Below are 21,704 nucleotides of genomic sequence, written 5' to 3' on the forward strand. Positions count from 1 at the left end.
CTATACAATAATACAGCAACTGTATAGGAGTATGTGCCACAATTGACTTCCTCCTTACACAAAGTTATGCCGATGAAGTTCATTACGTTACAGAAACAATTCAAAGCCACCATTGTAAAGGGAGCGCTCCTTTCAACACAATATCCCAGCATATTGTTCTCTTTGACACTCATTTTGCCATCACTGCTCAGCCAAGCTCTCACCAGGATATTTAATTGGTAGTGTTACAGCAGGCTGCTAACTCCATTCCAACCTGAAAACAATTCTGCAAGTAGTATGACAGTACATTTATACAAAACATTGACCTACATGGTTTAGCCAAGTATTGGCCTACCAATATAAGTGTGTACTGTCAGAAAGCCTTCATTGAATAGGCTGAAAATGCAGATAAACCATGGGCACTTGTCAGCTGGTTTAATGCAAATACAAAGAACATGCAATGAAAAAGCAAGTCGATCTGAATATATGACACTGATGTTGACTTCAGGAGAATCAACTGACAGGAGAGGTGGCAAAAGGGAAGCAGGAAATAAAAATAAACTTTTTTTTTTTAAAGAGTTAAATATTTTAAGAACTTTTCTACACAGATGCAAGCCAGCTCAAAAAAAAAATAAACAATGGCTGTAATACCACATAAATAGCCTAATAATCACAAGTGAAGCAGGTGGCATAATAACCCACTTCTTTAAAAAGTCTGGGGATGGCACAACTGAAGAAATTAAAGGTTTGCTACAACTAACTAACACACTTGAGAATTGACACTTGTCGAGGTGTGTAAACAACTTACATAATAACGTTAGTATATTAACATTTAATTCAACTTCCCCACACAACCAATATGTGAGTATTGTAGCTAGCTAGTTAACGTTAGGTAGCAACAAAAACTAACAAATAAACAAACAGAAAAGTAGCAACAATACCATAGTAGCTAGCTAGTTTAAGTAACGTTAGTCACTTTAAATTAATTGCAACCACGTAGAAACAGCCAAAGCTAACGTTACAACAGTTACACCCAAGCTAGGTATAACACACATCTTATTTGAAGCGTGGGTATACGTTAGAGTTAAACTTGAACACATCAAGGTATTGCGCTAACTAAGTTAACTATAGCCAACTACTTAGCTAACATAATTGGCAAACTACAGTAGTTCGCTAGGTAACTTCCACGTCCATACATATCTACATTCTGCATACCAAGTAGCTGGCTAGCCAGTAACGGAAGCTGGGTAGGGTGGTTAGCTTGCTATGGTAGATCACAAGCCCACAGAAAGATAGTTAAATTGCTAATTATCTCTTGAACGCAATACTTTCCGAACCTTTAACCACACCTGTCAAATATATTATGCATTGTCACGTTACCACTAGTTAGCATTAGCACTAACAAGCTAACAATCCAACGTCCGAGCAGAGGCCATTTCAGGGCGAACATAGCACAATTACAGCCTTCTAATTTCTCAGACATAAGTAAACCCTTTTAGCAAGTGAACATACAGATCATAGCTAAATAGCTACGCAATCGCGAAGAGGCCTTCATCGCACTGACTTAGCTAGCAAGTTAGCTAGCTAGTAGGATTAGTTAACTAGATAGCTGCCTTTCCTACATACCTACCGGTACATCTCGTTTGAGTAACACAGCAAATAACCAAATGCAATATTGACATACATTGAAGGCGTATAAGCAAGTAAAAGTTAAGTATAAAAACAGATTTAAGGTTAAAGATCGCACAAGTACATATCAGGTAAGCATACCAGTTAGCCGACACCAGGCTACCGCTTCTCTGACAGACCCCCCCCCCCCGGTACACTGGCAGGTTAGCGCAGCCTCACTTCCGATCATGTAGCGCCAACATGGATTATTGTCACCGCGGTTTAAGACAAAGTCGTGCTGATTTTTCAGCTATAATCAAATAAACACATCTGTTTAACTGACATATTTGTATAAAGTTATACTCACCAACCGTATTGATACCAGAAAATAGCTGGAATCTTCTCTATTTGCGACGGAGGGAGGAACAGACCAGACATTCAAAATGGTGGCTCTCCTAGCCTCAGCACTTCTACCGCAGGCGGAGGGTTACACCGAAAAAAACAAAACTTGAACGTTTGTGGAATGAGAACGGAACGAAGACCTCAAACAGGCGAGCGTGCAAATTATTTGCAGAATTCTCAATTGGCTAGCAAATCCACCAGGTTCGATACTGCTATGTGATATTTGATTGAGTAACATGGGATGCTGGTATGTATGTAAGCATTACGGTAATACGAACATGTTTATTTAACCACTGCAATAATGCTATAGCTTCTAGTAACTAGCTAAAGAACCCCTTATAGCTAACTAACACATGCATGCCTTTCTAGCTACACTTGTGAGCCATTTAGATATATTAATGCACTCTTCGAGTATTGTTATTATATCACGCCACAATCTGATTATGTTGCTTGGCTGGTGTTCTACCTAGCTAGGTAGCTATTTGATGTATCGTATTTAGATGTGGTCGAAATGTGCGGATGAGTAATAATGTGTCTGTAAACGTCGTGCTGCGGTTCGCACACCTCACCTCGTGGCAGTCAGTGATGACGTCAACATGTAATGTTATGACATTTGTAATTTTGTGAGGTTTGTGGGCTCCATCTAGTGTACTTTACAGACAATGCCGCACTAAGTTCAATCAGGACATGCGCTGCATAGCTTCTTTTATACTTTTTAAAATTATATTATACATTTCTTTCCGCCATCAGAAAATATACTGTATAGGAACAACTGGAGCGGTGTTTCGACCAGCGTCACCAGGTTTCGGGCCATGCACACTACTACATGGGTTATAAAGGTCCAGACCTCTTACCAGCTAGCCATTTCACATCGGTTACAGAGGCACTTATATTCCCCTTCTTCCGAAAGTATCCCATGCACAAACCAGAATGTGAACAGTGAAAAACGTCCATTTAAAGGCCAGGAAAAACCATGGGTTTCCCACTGCTGGTACCAGTAGTATAGCTGCCCTAACCCAACACCTAGCAACCTCCTCAAAAGAGTCAGGACTACCACTCTGACTTCACTACACTGGTGTCAGAAATGGGATGGCCCCTGATTGTGCCTGTGCCCCAAGGGTGCAGGCACAGGGAACTAGAGAAATGCGAGCCGGACTCCTCTAAGGAAGTGTGTAGTGACCTTAAGATTCAGATCTCTTAGTGTAACAGCTAATGTGTTTGACAGTCGCAAACACCCGGCTTCAAACCCTGCCAGTTGTGACTTCCCTCTGATTTCTCCAAAATAAGAGTGAACCGCTGGAGCAGGTTTTGAAACAGCAATGCTGTGGTTATGGGGTGAATCGAGTGCAGTACCACCTGTACCATAAAGGTACCTCTTGGTAGAGGCTGTAGTGCGCAACGTGCCACGTACAACAGGTAAGCTATGTGACTGTGATGTTGGAGAGCAGACTGAATTTTTCAACCATGTCATTGAATCAGTTGGTATAAATTGTTTTGTTACTTTTGGGGGGCTTTGTGAATATAGGCCTATTTCAAATTTACAATATTAAAATTGTCAGTGTGTTTTTAAAAATACCTACAGCCTAAAATCCTTAAAAAATATGCAATATTCAAATATTATAATACATGAAATGAGGAGAGAAAGAAGTAGGCTCAATGTATTATTGTGTGCATTGTTGACGGTAGTCCACTGTTCCTATGTCATCACAGGTTATCTACCCTCAAATGATTTGAACATCCCACAATGCATTGCTGTGCGCATGTTGTGAACATAGATATCAGCTGTGCCTGTGGGATGAAAATTAAGACCATATCAAGGTCAGAGATGCAGTCCGAGATTGTTTGCTAAGAACGGTTAGACATGGTTATGGAGGAAGAAGAGCCGAGTGCAGTGGGAAGATGTGTGTTGAGGAAAAATGGCACCAAGTACAAACCGTATTCTGCTGTGTCTGATGGCTCAGAAAATGAACCCAAGGATGAATTACCTGTGGTGGCATGTGAGGTGAAGACCTCAGATCCTCGTTCCGATGGTCATGCAAAGGAGGATTCTGGCCCAGTGGGAGTGAGATTTTTGGAGAAAGCGGATCCTGCCTTTTGGCTGAGCCATGTGTAGTCTCAGGCTGGGTAGAAAATAAGTTGGGTAATGTTAAATCGGTGAAGGTATTATCGGTGGGGAAAACGGTCAATTGTGGGGGTGCCTGTGTTGCTGGGGATCAGAAGTGCCTGGTGCGAGAGAGACAGGCTGAAGATGCCAGGGTCAGAGTAGAACAGAAGGTGTCACGCTGAGGCAGGGAAGAGAGTAGAGGATGATGGATCAAGGGTGAGTAGTAGGCTTAGGCCAATACAGACTGATTTGAATTTGTGCTTCAGTAAGGTTGGCTTCTTAGCATTTATTGCCATGGTTATCAATTTGTACCGCAGAAATGGAATGTAAATCACAGAAGGTAGAGGTTGTGGTGGCAGTACTTGGGTGTATAAGGTTTTACTGCCGAAGAGATACAAGGTGTGTTGAACCAGAGTCCGGTCCTCCCAGGCCGTCGGACTGGTGTAGGATCAGTTAGGGTCAAAGTAGTGGAATGAGCTGGTGATAATTATATATATATATTTTTTTAATTAAATAGGTGTAGGGTTAGTTGGTGGTGCATCTCCCCCCCCCCCCCCCCCCCTTTTTTTTTGTGTTACAAAAATTGACATGATGACCACACACTACCGCACAATAGGTGGCAGCATGCACAAAATGTGCGAACTTCATTATACCGAAGAAGACGCTGTGCCTGTGTATCGCTGCAGTGCATTGGCAAAGCGACAGCAACGCAGGATTGTAGCTGCTCGGGGCTGCTGAGCAAATACCATCTCAGGCCGGGTTGGATAGGACCCCATCGCATTTTCTATCATTTGGAAATTATATATAGCTCGACAGGAGAGTGTTTTCAATTTAAGTGGATCAGATTGTAACCAAGCCATTTGGGCTTATTTAAACATTTTATATAGGCTATTTGTTTTGTATTCATTTAAATGACCCCGACTCTCACCAATGGTGTAAACTGTGTTAATCTCTACATGGGTAAACAATTTTGATCATCGGGCATCTTGTTATTTATTTTAAATCATTTTTTAAGTGATATTGTTGTACTCTCGAAAGGGAGTCCCTTTACGGAATACAGCTGGATTGCATAGGGGAATCTTCAAATCTGTCTGGGCTAGGAGGAGATTCGATTTTTTTCCATCCGGGAGTGGGGGATAATATGTCCAGGCGAAAACAGAACAACCCCTTCAAAGTGAATTGTAGGTATCTCAGGTATTGTAAATGCCATTTTTACTTGTTGAAAAGTAGTGAGGAGTATCATTTCCATCCATCTAACTAGACGATTGTTTTCACCACCGTACTGTAAGACAATGTGTCAATCACCATCGTTGATACAAGCGCCTGATACAATGTTTTAGTTCAACCTATATGGCGCGTAGACGTCAATATTTGTATAATTTTGATGATACATTGAATCAACGCGCGTGACACAACGACTGTCTGTATCTTCGAAACCCCCAAAATTATCAGGAACCATTATTAGGCTACTAATACTATGATATTAATATTTGTATGGAGATGACAACCTCACAATTGCATGCGCAGGTCGTTTTCTCCGAGGGAAACTATTCGGATAGTTATTTCCATGTGTTTACCGGCGCTTATGTTGGTGGTTTTTAATTAGATTCTTTGTTTGAGACATGCTGGTCCCTGTTTTCAACTCTTGTTTTGAGAGTACGATATAGCCTACCAATGTCAATTAAAATAAATAATGTTAGTCTTGAGATTAGGACAGATTTCACCCTTCTTGGTCTCAGAATCCATGTAAGATGTTGTCCCTCATAAAATGTCAGTTTAAACTAGGTACAACATGCTTTTGCATTGACTGTACTTTCTGTTTCTCTGGATAAGCTCTCACATTGACATCTCAGATTCAGATACAGAACCAGTACAGCCAGTGGAGAATAGCAATGTTGGTCATACCACTAGCATTGTCAATGCCTGGGGCCAAAATAAGAGACCATATCTTCTTTTTTTTTTAATGGAAAGGTGCACTGCTTGGTTTCTGTAATCAGAGCCCACTGAAACATGTTTCGTTAAACATTTCTGTTCCATGAGTGTCTGTTGTGTCTGTCATAGTCACCAGCGTAGGGGAGGATGTTTTTCAGTGTCACTGTCTACGTTGGCTATCTGCAAGCAACATTCCTCCAATTCCAATGGGAGACTACTCCAGAGCAGGTATAATCTAGGTACTACAGGTTTGGTAGCTGTGTAGTTGCCTGACAAACATTTCTACCGATGGTGATGATGTCCTTTTCCTATGCATGCTAAAAGGTCAAACTGAGTGCATGATGAATTGGCCTGCTGATCCTTCACAGTGTAGGCTACTGGATGCCTGGGGACACATAAGTCCATGTAGCCTTTAGGGTCCTTTTCTAAACATAGGCGAGGCTAGTTTGTTTAAATATGGTGTTGAAATATGTATTGCTCTAATGGCCTCAATAATCCCTATATGCTAACAACATCTGTCACGGGAAACAGTAACACAGTAAGGATGCGTGATCTGCTGGTAGACGTATTGGTCCATAGAACTCTGTTGTTCAAACACAGTATAGTAAAACAACAACATACATTAACAATCTTAAGGCGTTTTTTGGGGGGCTTCTAAAGTGACGTCTCCCAGCTTCACGTACTACTTCTGACTGATAGTTATGAAATAACAAGTCTTTTTTTATTACCCTCAGAATGAATCAGACTTTCACACTTTCCTATGACCACATACAGTTGGTCCAAGACAAATTCACACATGCACACACACATACCACATAGTTTATAAAATGATAATAGGCCATTTTCTTAACCCACCATCTAATGAAAAATTATAATAATCCTTAAAAGTGGTGTGTGTGTCCTGAACTGATGTAGCGCACAGACATTACCAGCATGGGAAAACTAGTCAGCTAGCCTGTCTGAGCCAATCATGGCTGGGGTAAAGGGAAAGCATAGCAGGGGAAACGGCAGCTGTTTTAGAAGTCTCATTAGCCCTGAAAGGGTTAGTGAGGATAAACGCGTCTGTTTTGATAGCATGCATTCCGGTTGTATCAAAATAGTTTTCATTGTGGATCTATAAAGCCATACAGATGGGTCATTTTGTGTTGATTTGTCTGAGAGCAGAGTTGGGATCATTTCAGACACTTCACTGGGGAGGAGGGCTCCACAGAGAGGGAGGGATTCTGGAGAAAAGGGGTGATTGCGGTTATTTCCGTTTTGCCTTAATTAAATACCAGGCTGCCAATTAGGCGAAGTGAGAAATGATCTGGGAGTCTGGGATTATCTGATGTCTGTGTTTCACCATTCCCATGGTCCTGAACACCACAGTGCCTGTACATGGATGGAAGGCAGGGGCCCCAGCACTTCCTAGAGATTCAGACAGTATTTTGTGTGTGTGTGTGGCGTCTGTCTGTGTGTGTTGGAACAGAGGGTGGGTAAAAAAGAGGGGAGCTTGAATTCAGCAGGAGCCCCATTGCTTAGTGTTTGAGTAGAGTTTTGGCATTCTCTTGTCTGTATTGTTTTGTCCCCCCTTCCTCCTCCTCTTTCCCTCTGTGTCTGTTGGCTGATGAGTTTGTCTTTGTCTGGATTCAGTCAGACACTGCGTCACCTCCTGCCTACAGACACGCAGACTCAGAGATAACATCAGAGTGGCAGAGACATGGGGAGGGAGGGCCGGTGGGAGAAGAGAGACAGATGTACAGACAGAGCCTAGCAGTGGGGGATGGGTAGCTCTCACATCAATCATTGGCTGTGTGCCATGGAGCCAGTCTGTAGCAGTTCATAGTTCAACAATCAGACCCACTCTACCAATGCTAATGAGTGCCTGGATCACTATGGGACATGTGCCCAAACTATTTTCACATACTACACTCTGCTAAAAAGTTAATGCAGGAATGACAGCCCTGTGAATATTAGAGGGGAGTTTTTTTTTTAAATGATAGATTTTATTCCTCAACCCTCTCGCACACAGACCATGCTCCTCAGTGGTGTGTTGCTCCAGGATTAGAACAGAGGCTGTAATTACCTCTGCCAGCCTCAGGTAACTGGATGAAAGATGTTCCTTCCATCACACTGAATGGAAAGACTGGACAGGAAGGGGAGGGTAATAACTGGAGGGCTATGGAACCTAAACGGTTGCAGTTTATATCTTTTTCCATTTGAGAGATATTAAAATGATCAAAATAAAACCTCCCGTTAATGTATACTGATGACATTAATGAGTGTACTGTCACTAACAACTGGAGAGGCCCTGTGCTCCCATTCCAACCCTGTCAAGCTTGGGTGTAGATCGGAGGGGAAATGGGATACTAATGCAATGAGCAGAGATGCTGTAAAATGCTGAGCGCCATGTGAGGGATTTAAGCAGACACATATGGGCTCCTTGGTATGAGGCATTGGCCTCCCCCTCAGAGCTGCTGGTATGGATATAGAACAGTCAGAGCTGCGTATGAGCAGGGAGGACAGAGGGTGAGCCAGGCTGTGCAGTGTGTGGGTGGTACTGAGAGAGGGAGATACAGTGCCTTGCAGGCTGCTAGTGGAAAAGAGTGCAGGCTGCTTCCCCCTGGGACTGCAGCATGCTTGGATAAGCGTGTGTGTTCGTTCTGCTTCTGTGAAAAGTGGGGGTCTGGTTGTGTGTGAGTACATGTGTCAATGTGCACTTCTGCGATGTGTTGATGCAGCATTATATTGGCATGTCAGTGAATATGAAAGCATCCATGTCAACTGCATATAGGCTCAGGGAATGATTTTGTTTAAAGGTTTAGGCCTTTCATGTATTCTATGTTGTGTTTCTATAACTATCTTGGGGCTAGTGTATTATAGCAGCTATGATGGGTTTATGTGTGTAGCTACGACTCCTTTAATGCTGGATAGGCTTGGTATTCTAATCTGAAGCACTTTCTTCAATATGCTAAGTGTAGTAGATTGCTTGGATTTTGTGGCTAGTCAGCACCTACACCAGGTAACTGAAGTGCAGGCTACACACCAGGCTCTCTGGTGTTTATGCCCTCCATGTTAAATATTACAGGTCTGTGCTCTAGAAATGTCTTCCCCCGACTTCATGATCACGCTCCGCCTTGCACTACTGACCTGTCAATCTTCTGTTCCAGGGCTGTCATTCCTATGCCTAGCACGTTTTACCTCCAAGGCTTTGTCTGCTGGCTGTATTTTCTTACATTGTCTTGAAATATATCAACTGTCTTTTCATACACACCTGACTCTCTCAAATGAATACAAATATATTTTTTCTATGTCATTGAGGATTGCCTCAATCAGGAATCCGATGGGAAAGTGACCGCCCATTTTGCTTTGGCTCTTCGATCTTCCGGTTTTTGAATGGGCTTCAAGGTTATATAACCAAATTCCCAAATGCTGTCATTTAAGATATACAATTATTTTCTTATTTGTGTATTAATTTACTTGTACCTGATGCCTTTTTAAGATGTTCAATTGCATCCTGTTTGCGTCTGTGTGTTGCGTTTCAAGAACGTAAAAAAAAAAAAAAAGTCGACATGTAGTGATCACACTTTCCCATCGTATCCACTCTTATTTTTGAACGTTGCTATGGGCACAGCCAAACAACGGAAGTGAGTTGTTCCGCTTTACTTCTCTACTGCGGCTCGCCGGTGGCAAATTAGCCAATGTCAATTATTTGAAGGAGAGATTTTATGGTATACAGTATAAAAGTTAATTAAACGAGTGCATAATTTTACACTGATTTCATCCACATTCTCCGTTAGCTAGACCTACTAGAATAGTTCTGTTGTGATAATAACGTTAGTTGTGTTGTCAGAGTTAAGGGCCAGGCACCAAGCCAATAAAGATAAACTATAGGCTACATAACTATAACACGCTGGTGAGTATCCACACTAGAGGAAAGTCCTACACCTGTCGATTAACGCATCCTACTGCACGCTGCCTATTAATAAGGTGGCCATGCGTTCTCTAACACACACATACTGGTTCAGACCATTCAGTGCTTTCAGGGTGTGTTCATTGTCATAGTGACAACTGCAAATAATACATCAATGTAGTAGGCCTAATGTAAAACAATATACTAACTCCTACTGTATTTAAATGTATCATTTCAGCAACAAACACCATATTGCCTGCATATCTATTACACCATTGCTCAAGTGGTTTGCAAGTGACTTCCATTTTTCTAATGGTTGTCAATTTCTTTGAGTCTTATTTTTCACTGTGCTCATTTAAAATATTTAACTAGGCAAGTCAGTTAAGAACACATTCTTATTTTCAATGACGGCCTGGGAACAGTGGGTTAACTGCCTGTTCAGGGGCAGAACGACAGATTTGTACCTTGTCAGCTCGGGGGTTTGAACTCGCAACCTTCCGGTTACTAGTCCAACGCTCTAACCACTAGGCTACCCTGCCGCCCCATCTCTCTGTCTGGCCCTTGTAGGCTCATCTCTCTGTCCCGTGCAACTATTTGCAATGCATCAGTGCAACAGTGTTATCATAATAAGTGGTCAAAAGTGATCACACCAATGCACTTTCTCTCCTCAACAATCCGTAGGTACTGCAGGATTTTGTTCCAACTAGGCACCACACCTGACCAACTGAGCTAATTGATCAGTTCAATGTTTATCTAAATTCAACACACCTGATCCTCCAGGTCAATTAAATAAAAAACGTGAAGTGCCTGCGGCACTCCAGGACCGGTGTTGTCTACCCCTGCTATAGCCTGTTGTGAATGGGAACAGCTGGAAAGAGAGGCTGGTAATGTGTAGCTGATGTAATAAGCTAAATATTTACCAGTCAGAGTGCAAGAAAATAAGTTTTACTGTTATCATTTGAGTGCACAGTTATTGTCCATTTGATGTAGGCTAATTTGAATAACACCTCAAACGTCCAATTTTGTAAAAAGATAACTGCATATGCCTAGGCCTGGTTAGGCAACCATTTGGATCAGTTTGGGACTATTCTCAACAGTTAAGAAGGTCCAGAAAGGTACATAAGCAGGCCACGCGTGTGTTCTGTCAGGATGTAGCCCAGTGTTAAAATAGGCCTACTATAGGAAAATATGGGCTTCTCCTTTCCAACTCCCTGCCTGTTCTTAATGCCGTAGCCTATTTTACATTCAGCAAGCATGTATCTCTCCTCTAATAGGCTATTAGTAGGCTAAAGAAAATATGTCGAAATAAGTGTCCAACAAGCTTTTGTGGTCTGGCTTTTTCTGGGACTCCACAAGATATAAGAGGAAGAGACCCCAGGTGCGTAATTGCGCAACAGACTGACAGGCATGGGATGTGGACTGTCTCCTAAATTAGAAACGTATGCATATTAACCCATAATTCATAAGCTCAATGTTAGGCTTTATACTGCAGTGAATAAATGTATCCTACCTAGGCTACAACAGCACAATGTAATGAAGAATTTTGTTTTCAATTGAGTACAAAACTCTAGTCTATGCTGTAGTATTTTCACTGTAGTTTGTCTTTGAATAATGCTCAAAAGCCTAGCGTTTTTAAATGTTCATTTAGAAATGGCTGCATCTAGCTTGCCTGATTGGGCAACCATTTGGATCAGTTCTGGGGTTTTACTCAGCTGTTAGCCTACAAGGTCCAGGCACATTAGCAGGCCAGTAATATGGTGTATTTTTTTTCAGGATTTATCAGCGAAAAGAAACATGCTAATGCAGGGATTTCTAGTGGCTCGAATATGAATTATGATAAGGAAGTTGTATCTGTAGTTTCTGCATTTGGCTTCCGTGTTTTAAGAGTTTGAAAATCAGGTGGATATGCCTAGTTAAATTGGGCCACCCCTCCCTCTGATGGTCCTATCATCTCCCTGTGACTCCTCTGTTCACAGGGCCCTTCCACAACACCGGCTTTGCAGGCCCCCTTCACACTATTAACATGGATGGCAGGGACGATTTCATTGAGGACAGCGAATGCCACAGCAACAATTCCCAACAGGACAGCATTTCAGGTAGGCATTTAGGTCATTTCCCTGACCCTAATGTGACATATTCTCTGTAGGGGGTGTCGTGAGAGAATATGACTAGGTCTGTGTTCTGTTGTCTGTCTATATTGATAGGGCTGTGTTTGCCTCCATAGAAGACAGTGATAGCGACCTGGACAACCACGACTCATCCTCCAACACCTCAGCTGACGACCACATGACCTCCACCAAGAGAACACACCACAGGGGAGTTAAAGAAGTGAGTGTCACTGTCAGGGTTACCCATGAAGGGGTGTTCTCTCCTCCTAGTACTGTTATCATGTGTGTCCACTGAGTGTGGGCCTGCCTGGTTGCTGATTCACACATGCATTTCCTTCCTGATTTGATAGTGTTCTACAGATCTCAGGGTCATCTGGCCCTCTAGACATATGTGGAAAGGTTATTGCCCCACCCCGCACTGTCCATTTCGAGAATTATGTTATTCAATAATCCTACAAAAAGAGATGCAGCACAAGAATACGTCTGAATACATTGCATTTGTAAATTGTAAACTAGTGATTACAGAATATCCTCACCTTCAGACCCCAGAAACAGAAAGCATCTTGGGTTGTGTGGTGTGATTCACAACCATGGCAGCGTCATACAGTGTGTCATAGTGACCGTCAATTAGTCACTGGGGGCCTGAGGGTAATTCTCTCTCATACACACACACACAACCCTATGACCTACCATTCAGGATTCCTGCTCCCAGGACCAGCCATAGAGGTACTGTAGAGAGGATGAGCATATCCACCCTTTAGATGTACATATTAAATCCTCTTCTAATATTTGCCCTACATTCTCAGTTTAGGCAGAACCACCATTACATAACCTACTGTATTATTACACGATCATTAGCATACATATTACTGATGAAACAGATCTGTATGGTAGCTCCACATAGCATCCACAGTATCTGAGTGTACAGTAGTACTGATGCCTCTGTGTTTCTCAGGAGAGCGAGGAGGGGGCCGACCTGATGAGCAGCTGTGTGTGTCCTCTGTGCACCCTGGAGTTCAGCAGCCCCGAGCAGCTCATCACACACGTCTACCAGGTGAGGACAGTACAGTACCAGACAGCCCACCATGGCACCAAGTATTCAGACGGGGCCAAAGCCTCCTTAGCTTCAGCGGTTGGATCAGGGGGATAATGGGCTAGGGGTAGATAATCACCTTTAAACCTCCTACTGTCATCACTACACTAAAGAGGGAAGGATAATTATGATCCAGTCATGTGATCAGTCTCTGGGTTATGTATCAAACCTAAGGTTTAGATGTTTCAACTTGTTTTAAGTTATCAGTATCTTCTGAGCCAGAATTACACGTTTACCACCAAACCACTTCCTCCTTCCATTCGTGTTCTTTCTCACATGATGGTCTAGTGCTATAACCACATACGTTTATGCCACAATTGTAGATATGTGTATTTTTAGATATGCACTGTTGTGGTTTGTCCTCACTTTTCGGTTGCTTATAAAATACACTGACAAACAAAGAGAACCATTGTGCTTTACCTAATTAAATAACTATAACTCTGTCTGTCTCTCTGTCTGTCTGGAGCAGCACACATCGTTGATGGGCAGCAGTAAGAACTACGTGTGCCCAGTGTGTGGGCGCACGCTCAGCTCGCCAGGCTCCCTGGGGCGCCACCTTCTCATCCACTCTGAGGACCGCCTCTCCAACTGTGCTGTGTGTGGGACACGCTTCACCAACACCAACAACTTCAACAGGTCTGTGCCTCCTCCACCACTGTAACTGACAATTAACCTGTAAGTCTGTCGTTGTTTTTTTATTGTTTACGTGTTTGCTATGCAGGGGAAATGATAAGACAAGCGGAACTATGTGGCTAAGAACTGTTGTAACTGGGATTATTATCGTAGCAACAGACCTTTTTTGAGTGAAGGCAATCCCCAAGTTTTCATGTCTTCGGGTATAGTTCGTAAAGGTGGAATTGTGTATGTTAGGATGGTAACGTTATAATAATTAAGGATGAAGCGTGAATTTATACCAGGAATAATAAGTGGGAAGTTTTTGATTTTCTCCCTTCTGTAATAAGCAGACAATGAGGTATTTGTTCCTTTATTCATGTGTTTAATCTGACACTGTTATAGCTCCGGCTAAACTGTTTATGTGCAGTCGTGGAGAAAAGTTTTGAGAATGACACAAATATGAATTTTCACAAAGTCTGCTGCCTCAGTTTATATGATGGCAATTTGCATATACTTTAGAATGTTATGAAGAGTGATCAGATGAATTGCAATTAATTGCAAAGTCCCTCTTTGCCATGCAAATGAACTGAATCCCAAAAAACATTTCCACTGCATTTCAGCCCTGCCACAATAGGACCAGCTGACATCATGTCAGTAATTCTCTCGTTAACACAGGTTTGAGTGTTGACGAGGCTGGAGATCACTCTGTCATGCTGATTGAGTTTGAATAACAGACTGGAAGCTTCAAAAGGAGAGTGGAGCTTGGAATCATTGTTCTTCCTCTGTCAACCATGGTTACCTGCAAGGAAACACGTGCCATCATCATTACTTTGCACAAAGAGGGCTTCACAGGCAAGGATATTGTTGCCAGTAAGATTGCACCTAAATCAACCATTTATCAGACCATCAAGAACTTCGGTTCAATTGTTGTGAAGAAGGCTTCAGGGCGCCCAAAAAAGTCCAGTAAGCGCTAAAGTTGATTCAACTGTGGGATCGGGGCAACACCAGTACAGAGCTTGCTCAGGAATGGCAGCAGGCAGGTGTGAGTGCATCTCCACGCACAGTGAGCCGAAGACTTTCGGAGGATGGTCTAGTGTCAAGAAGGGCAGCAAAGAAGCCACTTCTCTCCAGGAAAGACACCAGGGACAGACTGATATTCTGCAAAAGGTACAGGGATTGGACTGCTGAGGACTGGGGTAAAGTCATTTTCTCTGATGAACCCCCTTTCCAATTGTTTGGGGCATTGTTAAGGGATTTTTTTTAATCAATAATGACAAATTATGTATACATTTCAATCAGGACTGACTAATCAGAACTATTATGTTACTGTATAGATGTATGAATTTTCTTTTAACCTTAGTACTGAATATAATGTGTGTAAATATAATCAAGAATTAGAACAATGACTGTCTGTTCCTTGGTAGAAATGAATGAACTTATAGCCAGACTGGATAGAATGCTCATCTACACAGGCAGACCTTGGCTTGGGTCGTAAATTATCTTAGTAGGGAGAGACGATGTGGGAAGGCTTGAGAACTATACAGCCATTGTACTGCTGGTTGATTAGACGGGGTAGTACGTAAACTAATGACGTCATTTTCAGTTTATAATCTGTGGTAAACTGTATCATGTTCAGTACTCTCGAGAATAAACGCAGCTGGTTGATTTGAGACTGGTTTGTCCATTTTATGCAAATAAGAGTCTTACAAATTCTTAGGAATTGACAGTGTTTAATTTTAATCGGGTATTAAAACATACAGGAATTATATTCCTCTAACAGGCATCCGTAAAAAAAGCTTGTCCGGAGAAGACAAGGTGAGCGCTACCATCAGTCCTGTGTCATGCCAACAGTAAAGCATCCTGAGACCATTCATGTGTGGGGTTGCTTCTCAGCCAAGGGAGTGGGCTCACTCACAATTTGGCCTAAGAATACAGCCATGAATAAAGAATGGAACCAACACATCCTCCGAGAGCAACTTCTCCCAACCATCCAGGAACAGTTTGGTGACGAACAATGCCTTTTCAGCATGATGGAGCACCTTGCCATAAGGCAAAAGTGATAACTAAGTGGCTCAGAGAACAAAACATCGATGGCCAGGAAACTCCCCAGACCTTAATCCCATTGAGAACTTGTGGTCAATCCTCAAGAGGTGGGTGGACAAACAAAAACCCACAAATTCTGACAAACTCCAAGCATTGATTATGCAAGAATGGGCTGCCATCAGTCAGGATGTGGCCCAGAAGTTAATTGAAAGCATACCAGGGCGGATTGCAGAGGTCTGGAAAAAGGGTCAACACTGCAAATATTGACTCTTTGCATCAACTTCATGTAATTGTCAATAAACGCCTTTGCCACTTATGAAATGCTTGTAATTATACTTCAGTATTCCAAAGTAACATCTGACAAAAATATCTAAAGACACTGAAGCAGCAAACTTTGTGGAAATTAATGTGTCATTCTCAACTTTTGGCCACGACTGTATGTAAGCACTTCAGAGTTATATCAAGGTAATCACTCATAAGTCAAAGTCAAACATAAGGCAAGAAAGTTGTAAGAGTATGCTTAACTGTATTTTCATTTACTTTAGTTCTCACAGAAGGTGATAATTCTGACAAACGACAGAATAAAGCCGCCAGTTAAGATCAAGGAAAGGTTGTGCTCGTGGTTACTGGAGTGAGCTACAACCACTACCTAATTTCAGTCCTATACCCTAGTATAGTGCTTCAGCCTTTCACACACACAATGACATGGGTTATCTACAGAGTTTAGCGAGTTAGGCTGTCTGTCTGCGCTAGCCTGTAACAGCTGTGTCCTGTAACTCCTCACATCTCTGCCCCCCTACACAGGGAGAAGCTCAGAGAGGTCCTGAACACAGGCAGCAGTATGGAATGCAGCAGCGGAGATGAGAACTGTTCCATGTCCCGGTCTCTCTCCAGCAGCCCCATGGGCAACCCCGGTCATGGCCTGGGACACGGCCACGGGCCCAGCCACAACCAAGGACACAACCCTGGCCGTGGCACAGGCCACATCCCGGGACACAGCCACGGCCCGGGATACAACCCCGGCCACAACCAAGGACATGGCCCAGGACACAACCATGGCCAAGGTCTCGGACACCTCCCAGGCCACCCACTCCCTTCACTGCACCACAGCCTCCTCTCTTCACCCCCCTCCTTCCCTGACGCCCTCAGCCCCTCACCCGGCCTACCCATGCTGCCAGACATCCTGAGCCCCATGCCTGTGCACCCGGCCGGAGTGCTGCTGGTGTGCAACAGCTGTGTGGCCTACCAGCAGCTGGTGGACGCCCAGTCTCCCATGAGGAAGTGGGCCATGCGCAGGAAGAACGAGCCGGTGGAGGCACGCATGCACCGTCTAGAGCGTGAGCGTTCCGCCAAGAAGACCAAGCGGGAGCACGAGTCACCCGAGGAGCGGGAGCTGCGGAGGCTGCGGGACCGCGAAGCCAAGCGGATGCAGAGGCTGCAGGAGACAGAGGAGCAACGGACACGGAGGCTTCTGCGCGACAGGGAGGCCATGCGGATGAAGAGGGCCAACGAGACGCCAGATAAGAGGCAGGCCAGGCTGATCCGTGAGAGAGAGGCCAAGAGACTGAAACGGCGGCTAGAGAAGATTGACCCCTCCCTGAGAGGTCAGATAGAGCATGACCCAGCTGCTATGGCTGCCCTGACGGCAGACATGAGCCTGTTCCAGTTCCCCTGCCCCATGCCTGTCCCCTCTCTGGACAACAGCCTCTTCATGAAGCTGCCCTAGCAGGACCAGGTCACTGGGGCAGCACACTGGGCAACTAACAGTTATAAAGGCCTCTCCACTACGCCTGTGGGTTGCCATGGCCACAGATGGAACCATTCCATGCTGGTTGAAATTCCAGCAGCTTCTGTGTCCAGCGACTTGATACCCGAACTCCTGTGTCAGCAAATAACATTAATTTATTACAGACTAGCAGGAAAGAAGAGCAGGTTCAAGAATGTTTCACTTAATGGTAGGTATTGATAAAGCATGTTGTAAAGAGATTTTATCTGTTCTGTTTTGGGGGCAAGCAGACTTTGACATACCAGCCCATTGTGACAGGAGGAGTTACACCCTTCCATCTTTTGCACATGGACCTTCAGTGGTGGGAATGAGTCACGTAGCCCATAGCTCTCTCCCTCGCCTCTTGTCCCTTCTGCTAGCAAAGTCGCTGGAGTTTACCGGTAGCTACACCTCTCTCACGCTGCCAACGTGGGTCTCTGCTCTGGCTAGCTCATATCCACCCAATCAACTACCTCAGTAAGGGGCTGAGGCCCGAGCCCTCTGTGGCCTACGTTCTGACTCCAAGCTTCTTTACACGTTACACTACAGAAGAGAATGCAGGTTTTTTCCTTAGTTTGAGGGTGTGTTTATATCTTTAGGACGTATTCACAGCTCACCAGGAGAATATTCAACAGGACAGAACATTCAGTTAGACAGTCAGAAATGTACTGTATAAAACGGGAACAATAGAAAATGGGCCTGTTCTATACATCACATTTCTATCCGCTATGCTCTGAATATGCTGTACTATTTAATGAGCCCTGTTTTGAGCAACATTATCCTCCATTCCAGCATATTCTCTTCAACTCAAAATATACTGCCACTACTGTAGGTCTCTTTGCCTTTTAATTAGTCACATTGACCTTCCTCAATCTGTTATTCCCTCGTACCTTCAACACTCAACCTTTGCCAAGTAGTTGGTAATAATTTCCTTTTTACATCTTCTGTTGCATTGACATGTTCTGTATATGTTACTGTTCTGTATATGTTAGTTCCCTCTAGGACATTTAGTACTCAACATGTGAACTGAGAGTGCTAATTTACTTGCATTTTTCTAAATGCCCCAAATTGTCATATTTCCTTCCTCACTTAGCCAATGTATTGAAATATGCTCATACAGTTGAAGTGGGAAGTTTACATACACTTAGGTTGGAGTCATTAAAAATAGTTTTTCAACCACTCCACAAATTACTTGTTAACAAACTATAGTTTTGGCAAGTCTGTTAGGACATCTACTTTGTGCATGACACAAGTCATTTTTCCAACAATTGTTTACAGATTATTTCCCTTTTAATTCACTGTATCACAATTCCAGTGGGTCAGAAGTTCTGGAATTTTCTGGAATTTTCCAGACACAGTCAATGTAGTGTATGTAACACTACATTGACTGTGTCTGGAAAATTCCAGAAAATTATGTCATTGTTTTAGATGCTTCTGATAGACTAATTTACATAATTTGAGACAATTTGAGGTGTTCCTGTGGATGTATTTCAAGGCCTACCTTCAAACTCAGTGCCTCTTTGCTTGACATCATGGGGAGATCAGCCAAGACTTCAGAAAATAATTCCACAATTCTGGTTCATCCTTGGGAGCAATTTCCAAACGCATGACGGTACCACGTTCATCTGTACAAACAATAGTACACAAGTATAAACACCATGGGACCACGCAGCTGTCATACCGCTGAGGAAGGAGACGCTTTCTGTCTCCTAGAGATGAACGTACTTTGGTGCGAAAATCAATCTCAGAACAACAGCAAAGGACCTTGTGAAGATGCTGGAGGAAACAGGTACAAAAGTATCTATATCCACAGTAAAACAAGTTCTATATCGACATAACCTGAAAGGCCGCTCAGCAAGGAAGAAGCCACTGCTCCAAAACCGTCATAAAAAAGCTAGAAAAGGGGGATGCTTGCAAGCTGAAGAACACCATCCCAACCGTGAAGCACGGGGGTGGCAGCATCATGTTGTGGGGTGCTTTGCTGCAGAAGGGATTGATGCACTTCACAAAATAGATGGCATAATGGGGAAAGGGAAAATGTTGCTTCAATATATCCACATCTCAAGACATCAGTCAGGAAGTTAAAGCTTGGTGGCAAATGGGTCTTCCAAATGGACAATGACCCCAAGCATACTAATAAAGTTGTGGCAAAACGGCTTAAGGACAACAAAGTCAATGTATTGGAGTGGCCATCACAAAGCCCTGACCTCAATCCTATAGAATATTTGTGGGCAGAACTGAAAAAGCGTGTGCGAGCAAGGAGGCCTACAAACCTGACCCAGTTACACCAGCTCTGTCAGGAGGAATGGGCCAAAATTCACCCAACTTATTCGGGGAAGCTTGTGGAAGGCTACCCGAAACATTTGACCCAAGTTAAACAATTTAAAGGCAATGCTACCAAATACTGAGGGCATGTAAACGTCTAACCCACTGGGAATGTGATGAAAGAAATAAAAGCTGAAATAAATAATTCCCTCTATTCTGACATTTCACATTCTTAAATAAAATTGATCTTAACTGGCCTAAGACAGGGAATTTTTACTAGGAATAAATGTCAGGAATTGGGAAGCACCGAGTTTAAATGTTTTTGGATAAGGTGTATGTAAACTTCCGACTTCAACTACTTGTGTCAGGGTAAAAGCTATATTTTGAATAACTCATCTTTGCATTTTACCAGTGATCTCACTTTGCAGAGTTCTCCAATGAGCATGTTCTAGACTCATTATTAAACCGGTTGACCCTTGACCAGTTGGGAGAGATCTCTGGTCTTATCTGTTTCATTGACCTCATTCCAATTGATATTTATGCAACATGTGAATATATATTTTGTAAAGAAAATTGGGGGATATTTTTTTGGTTTGGTATATAATAGATGAAAGTACACATTTTGCCATGTTTGGTTCTATACTGTCCAGATTTTTTCCCTTCTCTTTGGTCATATGTTCTCAATTTCTTGCCACAAAGGTTACCTCCGATACACAATGTTTCACAACTGAGCTCTGCAGACACATATTGACAATATTACAGTACATGATTAGTTTTCTGGAGTAGTCCTTAAGATAGGAACTAAGCCGGTTCTCAGTTTGAGCCACTACCAGGCTAAAGCCCAGAACAGAATAGCATCCCGCTCAACAGGGGAAAAAGCTATTATATTCTAATTGTCCATAAGTCTAGGAGTGGTTCAAACCTCTATGCAACAATGCTGTTTATTCCAAGGGAAATTTGACTCTTAAAACTATGCAGAGTGCAGTAAAAAACAAATGGACTCAAATGTATGGAATTGTGCAACTCAGGCGATGCAACTCAGCGAGGCCTCTTTGGCCATAGATTCAGCGCCCTGGTCCATGAACTTCTTTTCAGCAGGGTCATATCACTATCCTAATTTAAGATACACAGAGAGCAGAGCCATGCTCAAGACAAAGTTGTCACACACGGTCATTATCTTTGCTATAAAATCTGTATCAACATTTCTGCCAAGTACTGAACGTATGGACACCTTTTCAATAATGAATACTGGGTATTCTGACTGATTTGAACTGGCAGCTGATATTAGTGTCATCATCCTTACACAGTGGAATAATGCAATGGAAAATGTGGAGTACGCTCTTCTTTGACATTAAAATACTACAAAAGGAAATTGTATCGACAGTTTCCCAGGTTCTGTTTGTGCTTTTGAACAGCACTGTCTAAAGCTCTGCCTAGCGTGACAGTCTGGATTAGGTTAACACTGCATGTCGTGAAACTGCATATGTTCTAGAATGGTTCAATATGAACTTGTATTCTACTGTTATTCTATGCCTGCCTGTTTTTGTTCAATTTAATCAAAATATGATCTTTGGCCTTTTTACTAGTCTATCAGGATATTCTCTTGATGCCCATGTTTACAAAGGAAATCCTTTTAAGAAGGCCAAAATCAATGAGTGTAAACAAAAGTGAAAAACAGAACACTTTACACTCGTTCTGTTGTCACTGCTCAGAACGGTACTTTTACGGCAGCCATTCTGCTACTGGATTAACAGATGTACAGATCATGTTAAAAGCAGGAATAGAATGTGGAAATAAACATTGACTTTGACACCCGCGCTGTGTAGTAATCGTTCTCTTCTCTTTCAGTTCACCCTACGCACCAGTCAGCAAATAAAGCATGCCACTCATGGACTGGC

General features: G+C 42.9%; 2 protein-coding genes across 12 annotated transcripts in view; one reads left to right on the top strand and one right to left on the bottom strand.

Annotated features, from left to right (window-relative positions):
• Positions 1 to 2,045, bottom strand: part of LOC109887746 (AP-1 complex subunit gamma-1) — a 30,561-nt gene extending 28,516 nt beyond the window's left edge. Inside the window, exon 1 of one of the 3 annotated variants that reach the window (XM_031811113.1) lies at positions 1,955 to 2,045. The gene's annotated coding sequence lies outside the window, so the exon portion shown is untranslated. Of the gene's footprint in view, positions 1 to 1,749; positions 1,768 to 1,954 lie in introns of those variants that run through there. The other 2 variants (XM_031811098.1, XM_031811104.1) reach the window with 2 other exon arrangements.
• A 71-nt stretch (positions 2,046 to 2,116) lies between these two features.
• On the top strand, positions 2,117 to 21,623 carry LOC109887713 (zinc finger protein 821-like). 9 transcript variants are annotated; one of them, XM_031811167.1, is made up of 6 exons: positions 2,117 to 2,236; positions 11,894 to 12,013; positions 12,122 to 12,245; positions 12,981 to 13,079; positions 13,588 to 13,754; positions 16,581 to 21,623. In XM_031811167.1, exons 2-6 carry the CDS (start codon positions 11,976 to 11,978, stop codon positions 17,500 to 17,502), a joined length of 1,350 nt encoding a protein of 449 aa, XP_031667027.1. In that variant the 5' UTR covers positions 2,117 to 2,236; positions 11,894 to 11,975; the 3' UTR covers positions 17,503 to 21,623. The 9 variants fall into 9 exon arrangements, with proteins under 9 accessions (XP_031667027.1, XP_020334617.1, XP_020334624.1 ...); XM_020479028.2 differs by having other exon boundaries at positions 2,120 to 2,236; positions 12,142 to 12,245; XM_020479035.2 differs by lacking the exon at positions 2,117 to 2,236 and adding an exon at positions 4,776 to 5,287 and having other exon boundaries at positions 12,142 to 12,245.
• The last annotated feature ends 81 nt before the right edge of the window (positions 21,624 to 21,704 follow it).

This window comes from Oncorhynchus kisutch, linkage group LG3, assembly GCF_002021735.2.
Source record: "Oncorhynchus kisutch isolate 150728-3 linkage group LG3, Okis_V2, whole genome shotgun sequence".
NCBI lineage: Eukaryota > Metazoa > Chordata > Actinopteri > Salmoniformes > Salmonidae > Oncorhynchus > Oncorhynchus kisutch.